The sequence below is a fragment of the Protomyctophum bolini genome (assembly GCF_963924005.1).
Source record: "Protomyctophum bolini genome assembly, chromosome: 5".
Lineage (NCBI taxonomy): Eukaryota > Metazoa > Chordata > Actinopteri > Myctophiformes > Myctophidae > Protomyctophum > Protomyctophum bolini.
In genome coordinates, this window is record NC_137866.1 from 38,025,137 (window position 1) to 38,032,636 (window position 7,500).

The 7,500-nt window shown below is 42.6% G+C and overlaps 1 protein-coding gene across 2 annotated transcripts in view; it reads left to right on the top strand.

Annotated features, from left to right (window-relative positions):
- The window catches only part of plxna1a (plexin A1a), a 331,250-nt gene that overhangs the window by 201,713 nt on the left and 122,037 nt on the right, over positions 1–7,500 (top strand). For both annotated transcript variants that reach the window (XM_080763399.1, XM_080763400.1), the window contains exon 10: positions 5,826–6,026. In XM_080763399.1, the coding sequence (XP_080619525.1) occupies positions 5,826–6,026 (201 nt within the window). The remainder of the gene's footprint in view (positions 1–5,825; positions 6,027–7,500) is intronic.

Consider the following 7,500-nt stretch of genomic DNA (forward strand, 5'->3'; position numbering starts at 1 on the left):
CTATAGCAGCACCGTGTTCTGAACGTACTGGAGCTTCTGGATGAGATGTGTGTCGCAGTAGTCAAGCTTTCAGGAGACAAAGGCCTGAACATGTTTTTCGGCATCTGGTGGGGAGTGATACTCAGCAAAGGTTGTCAGCCCCAGGAATCAAATCTGTGGCTAGCTATCAGGCTGCATTAGAGCCTGACAGCTCTGTAATCATAGCATGCACCTTATAACACTAGGCCATCAGCGCTTCAACACTAACACTTTATTGTGCAGTGTGTGTGCATTGGCACCTACACGGTATACACACCATTATGGACAGCCTGGCAAAAGTCTCCACGGCGCTCTGACGATTTAGAGTCTATTCAACACCCGAGAGTCTATAGATGGACCCTTTACGGGATCCATTGGGTTGCATTCGTACACACTCATTGGGGTTAAAGTAATACTGAGCATTTTGCTGAGCTCTGCACTATAGTGTCCATGGCACCATAACACTTCATGGACCAGCTGGCAGATGTCTGCTCCAGTCCACACACTGTTGAGTGCTTTTTCTAGTATTTGTTTTGAAACCTCTTTTCTGTTCCCCCCCCTCTCCCCTGTACCTTTTGAAAATAAAGGGCAATTTGGAGATGGTTCTGAAAGTATTGTAGTGTGTCGGATAAAGGCCAGGTTTCTTTTCAAAGGGGAGGCGGAACTACAGTACATGCAACTTCAAATAGACTGGGACATGAGTAGAAGAGCAGAAGAAGAGTTCTAGTGAGGGTTTTCCCCCCAGTAGCCTGTAAGAAAGATGCCAGCAACTCTTTGAAAAAACATCCTCTGGGATGAATCATATATGAGTACAAGTGCAAGATGAGTAGACTGTGTGTGTGTGTGTGTGTGTGTGTGTGTGTGTGTGTGTGTGTGTGTGTGTGTGTGTGTGTGTGTGTGTGTGTGTGTGTGTGTGTGTGTGTGTGTGTGTGTGTAACTCTATACCTACAGTATGTCTAATACGGTGTAGTTTTGTCTTTAATTGAACAATAATCAGCATCTAGCGTCTTTAGATTTTACCATTGAGACATTTAGACCATGCTGTCTGTCTGTCTGTCTCCATCTCTCCATCTCTCTCTCTCTCTCTCTCTCTCTCTGTCTCTCTCCCCACAGGGAGTTGACCTTGCGTGACTCTCATCTCTCCGTTATTAAACGAGTGCGTGGCTCCTAGGCCCTCTCCTCACCCCTCATCTCCTCTCCTTTCATTATATGCTCACCTTTCTCCTCACTTCACCTCCTCCTATACAGTATAAGCCTGTCTGATCTCCCCCCTCTCTCTCTCAAAGCTCCTCCGCTCCTGCAACTTTTACTTTTATATCTTTTTAAAACAACAGCTTCCTTGAATGCACCTAAGAGAATGTGAGCACAACTCAAGTCTCAGAAAATATAGTGTATAGTGTATTTACCGGGTGGTGCATGCGTGGCTCCGAACAGTTCATTCTTTTGACATAAGACTCCCCAAGCACTCACGGTAATAAAATGTCCTTGGTTTAAGTCAACACGGGCAGAATGTTGCCACTGTCTGTTGGGTGGAAAGCATGTCCAAAAGCGCTAATCTCTCCAGACACATTCTGGTCACTCTGAAGTGTTCACAGAGCAGAGGTGGGGGGAAAAGTAATCATAACTTAAGTAAAAGTACCAATACTGCAATGTCTGTCATGTCTGGCAAGTCTGGCATGGCATTGTGAAATCCATGATATCGACCCCGGTCGAAAAATGATGCTGATGATGTTGCAAGTAGACAAGTCCAGAATTTAAAATGTACTTGAGTAGAAGTACAACAGTATTGGTATCATAATGTACTTAAATTCCAAAAAGTAGAATGTAGTCATAATGCAGAATGACCCATTTCACAAGTTTTCAAATCGCTTTGCGACGCATTGTGAGCTTGTAGAAATGTATATAGGACTGACATGGTTAATGTATGTGTAATGTATGCATAATAATCAAAATCTACAAAGAAACTATAGTAACTAAAGTTTTCAAATAATTGTAGTGGAGTAAAGTTTAGTTCTTGTAGTCTATGAGATGTAGTTGTCATGTGTGAGCTGGCAAAAATATCTGGGAACTCAGATTAGATTATGTAGTGGAGTAGAAGTAAGTACTGAACATTAGAAATACTCCATTACTGCAAATACTTTTTACACCACTGACTATGAGACACAGGCCGAGTAGATTCTTTGATTTATTTTGTATCATTTGTGAAGTTGTGCTTTTAAAAAAGCTACCAAAGGACATTCCTGTGATTCTTCTGTTTGTTCCTCTGAAAAATCTAACAATCCGCTACGCTTTAGGAAATGCTTGTCAGTATAATGATGCATGCATGCAGTCATACTCATAGTCAATAGACCCAACATGACAGAACCATTGACACTTTTATGTGATTTATGATAGATGAATTGCCTTGCAGGTAAATGAGCTGCTTGATGTATTATATGACAGCTTTTCTGCAATGTGTTTATTGACATACTGCGTGTCTGTTGTTCATTGTTAGCGTCAGACTGAGAGGCGGAATGACAGAAAGATAGAGGGAGGAGAGAACAACAGAAAGGGAGGGTGAGAATGAGAGAAAGATAGAGGGAGGAGAGAACAACAGACAGGAGGAGGGTGAGAATAAGAGAAAGATAGAGGGAGGAGAGAACAACAGACAGGAGGAGGGTGAGAATAAGAGAAAGATAGAGGGAGGAGAGAACAACAGACAGGAGGAGGGTGAGAATAAGAGAAAGATAGAGGGAGGAGAGAACAACAGACAGGAGGAGGGTGAGAATAAGAGAAAGATAGAGGGAGGAGAGAACAACAGACAGGAGGGTGAGAATGAGAGAAAGATAGAGGGAAGATAGAACGATAGAACAACAGACAGGAGGGTGAGAATGACAGAAAGATAGAGGGAAGAGAGAACAACAGACAGGAGGGTGAGAATGAGAGAAAGATAGAGGGAAGAGAGAACAACAGACAGGAGGGTGAGAATGAGAGAAAGATAGAGGGAAGAGAGAACAACAGACAGGAGGGTGAGAATGAGAGAAAGATAGAGGGAAGATAGAACAACAGACAGGAGGAGGGTGAGAATGAGAGAAAGATAGAGGGAGGAGAGAACAACAGACAGGAGGGTGAGAATGAGAGAAAGATAGAGGGAGGAGAGAACAACAGACAGGAGGGTGAGAATGAGAGAAAGATAGAGGGAAGATAGAACAACAGACAGGAGGGTGAGAATGAGAGAAAGATAGAGGGAAGATAGAACAACAGACAGGAGGAGGGTGAGAATGAGAGAAAGATAGAGGGAGGAGAGAACAACAGACAGGAGGGTGAGAATGAGAGAAAGATAGAGGGAAGAGAGAACAACAGACAGGAGGGTGAGAATGAGAGAAAGATAGAGGGAAGATAGAACAACAGACAGGAGGGTGAGAATGAGAGAAAGATAGAGGGAAGATAGAACAACAGACAGGAGGGTGAGAATGAGAGAAAGATAGAGGGAAGATAGAACAACAGACAGGAGGAGGGTGAGAATGAGAGAAAGATAGAGGGAGGAGAGAACAACAGACAGGAGGGTGAGAATGAGAGAAAGATAGAGGGAAGAGAGAACAACAGACAGGAGGGTGAGAATGAGAGAAAGATAGAGGGAGGAGAGAACAACAGACAGGAGGGTGAGAATGAGAGAAAGATAGAGGGAGGAGAGAACAACAGACAGGAGGGTGAGAATGAGAGAAAGATAGAGGGAAGATAGAACAACAGACAGGAGGAGGGTGAGAATGAGAGAAAGATAGAGGGAGGAGAGAACAACAGACAGGAGGGTGAGAATGAGAGAAAGATAGAGGGAAGATAGAACAACAGACAGGAGGGTGAGAATGAGAGAAAGATAGAGGGAAGATAGAACAACAGACAGGAGGGTGAGAATGAGAGAAAGATAGAGGGAAGATAGAACAACAGACAGGAGGGTGAGAATGAGAGAAAGATAGAGGGAGGAGAGAACAACAGACAGGAGGGTGAGAATGAGAGAAAGATAGAGGGAAGATAGAACAACAGACAGGAGGGTGAGAATGAGAGAAAGATAGAGGGAGGAGAGAACAACAGACAAAATGTCCCATTTGAAGTCACAATGCATTGCAATGCAACACATTGTGAGCTTGTAGATCTGCTATTTTCAAATGGCCAAAATGTATATAGGACTGACGTGGTTAATGTATGTTTTGCAATAATAATCCAAATCTTCAAAGTAACTAGTAGGCTAACTAAAGTTTTAAAATAAGTAAAGGTACAATATTTGTATCCAAGATGTAGTGGAGTAGAAGTCAAAGTATTGGAAAGTACAACTACCTCACAATTGTAAGTACTTAGTTACTTTCCACCAGTGAAAGAGGAGGAGGGAGGGAGAGATGTCAGGCTGAAAGAGAAAGGGTGGAGGAGAACAACAACACAGATGAAAACCATGTAGAGAAATGAAGGGAGAACACTACGAAAATATAAGAATGAGAGCAAAAGAGGACAGTTAGGACAGAGTTACAGAATGCAGAAGTGGACGATTTTGAGTATGATTACATTGTACTTAAGTAAAGTTCTTATTCCACTAGAGAGTGAGAGAAAAGGAGAGAGGGAGAGAGGGAGGGGATGTGCATTGTGTGTCTTATCTGATGCAGACTGTATGTGTTTGACATCGGGGGATAAAATAAAGTCCAGAAATGTGGCGGTGAAATGATAAAAGCCCCAGTAACCTATATTCAACAACTTTCCTATAAAAAATGGTTTTAAGAAGGGATTTAAATGTCACCAAGTCTTCAGGGAAACGTAATCTTCTGTCCTTGCTCAGCACGCCGACCATGGATTTATTCCTTTTCCAAGCCAACCTTGAGCACGCATTATTATACAGCACAGCCTTTACTTTTATATACCTGATGTTAGCCATCTTAAAGCTATCTGGATGACTAAAAAGGCATTTGAGCCTATAGAGTATGCTAACCACTTAACCTCTATACTGTACTACTTGACCGGCGCTCCCCAGGGCTCTATACTAGGTCCCCTACTCCCCCCCCCCCCCCCCCCTCTACAGTCTATTCGCTGGTAATAGACGATATGCGATCTCAAAACGTTCTTGACATAATTGGCAATCGACGGCCAAGTGCTGTAATGTGGTTCTTGCTGTTAGTGAGTTTCACTTTCCCTTGGTGTTTATTGCTTGTGCGTGCTGCTGTGCGGTGGTGTCGAGCACGGTGTGAGGTGTGAATGGTCTACGTCTGAAGGGACATTCAGCAATGTTTACAATGCTCTTGTTTTATACACTTTGTGTTAGAGTTAGAAGATACCTTCATCGCCTCTCTCTCTCTCTCTCTCTCTCTCTCTCTCTCTCTCTATCTCTCTGTCAATTCAACTCAATTCAACTGAGCTTTATTGGCATGAGAAAACGTATGTTTACATTGCCAAAGCAAAAGTAGAACAACACAATCAAAACAAAACAATTTATGCACACATGAATATTGAATATAAAATAGGAATAAAATAAAAAGAGCAGACACAGCTGTGTTACATTGCAACGTCGAGGGAAGACTATCTTAAACTATGCATTACAAACTGTGCATTTTCCGTGAGGAAATAGTTATACATCCATATAGGAGAGGTTGGCTTGGTATTAACTTTTTAAAGTTGACAGCAGTATTTCGATGCTTTGCCAGTTGCAGCAATTTATTCAAAATGTAATTGAATTAAAGTTACTTGCTCTGTTTAATATGTACAGGATTTCTACAGTATGTACCGAGGTCATTTGGTTTACACAGTGTTCTCTCTCTCTCTCTCTCTCTCTCTCTCTCCCTCCCTCTCAGGAGTGTCCTCAGATCCTGCCGTCGACCCAGATCTACATCCCTGCGGGGGTGCTGAGGCCCATCACCCTGCTGGCCCAGAACCTTCCCCAGCCGCAGTCTGGCCAGAGGAACTACGAGTGCATCTTCCACATCCAGGGCAGCTCGCACAGCGTCCCCGCGCTGCGCTTCAACAGCACCAGCATCCAGTGCCAGAAGACCACGGTAAGAACACAGCAGGCAGCCTGGCAGTGGTGGACAGTTACTGTAACTATACGTACATTTACTTAAGTATTGTGCGCCTTAAGTACAATTTAGAGGTATTTGCAATTTCCAATATTTTTACTTGTTCTCCACTGCATCTGAGAGGCAAATATTCTACTTTTACTCCACTATACATTTATTTGAAAACGTTAGCTACTAGTTAACTTGGATTATTATTATTACAAAACATGCATTAACCCATTTCTATGTCAGTCGTTCTTCGATTTTTCAAAAATAGCAGACCTACAAGCTCATAGCGCGCCACCAAGTGGCGCGCTATGAGCTTGTAGGTCTGCTATTTTTCAATAGCTAAAGCATAACATAATGCTAACACCAAAACAGGTTCCCACCCAAAATGGGTTAAACACTTCAGCTCTATATACATTTCGGCCATTTGAAAATAGCCGATCTATAGCTATTTTTAAATATATTTTTAATACATTTGAAAACTTGAAATGGGACATTCTGCATAGTGAGTACTTTATACTCTTGGTACTTTAAGTACATTTTGATGCCACTACTTTTGTACATTTTGAATTCTGGACTTTTACTTGTAACGGAGTAGTTCTCCATTGCAGCATTGATACTTTTAATTAAGTAATAAATGCCTAAATTGTAAAGTAAAACATTTGAGTGCTTTTTTCCCACCACTGCAACCAGACAGAGAGTCCACAATGTTGTCTCTCTGTGTGCTGTGAACTTATAATGAGGAGGATTTGTTCATAATCCATCCGCAGCTAAATACGCTCGTCAACCGTACGCTTCCTCCAGTCGAGGTCATGCACAGTAAAAAGCCTCAGTGATGTATTTATTCATTGTGTGCTGTGAAGAAGTACTCAGATTCTGTACTTAACCCATTCTGACCTGAGATCAGATCCATACGAGGTTTCCACTGGACACACACTGGTCTGACTAACCCATTCTGACCTGAGATCAGATTCTAAAAATGTCAGTCGTTCTTCGATTTTTTCAAAAATAGCAGACCTACAAGCTCGTAGCGCGCCACTCGGTGGCGCGCTATGAGCTTGTAGATCTGCTATTTTTTAATAGCTAAAGCACAACATGATGCTAACACCAAAACGGGTTCCCGGTCAGAATGGGTTAAAGTGACACTATGGAACGTCTTTGTTTAATGAATACAATGCAATGTCCAATCTGTAGAGTATGTTAATAAAATATAACCACCCCCAGTGCGGGTGGTGGTGGTGCCGTGGTCACGTGGTGGTGTAAGCTTAGCGGTGTGGTGGTAGCCTATAGTACGCCTAGAGGTTTAGGGCAGGCGTCCTCGCGTCGAAAATAAAGTTTGCACTGGACAAACCTTTTTTCTTTCTCCGGTGCCATCGCGTGCCTCTGCTGTCTCAAGAATGAAATGAAGAATGAGGTCGGGACATTGTGTGTGTGTGTGGTGTTTATATGTCGTGACGTGAAAACCGGT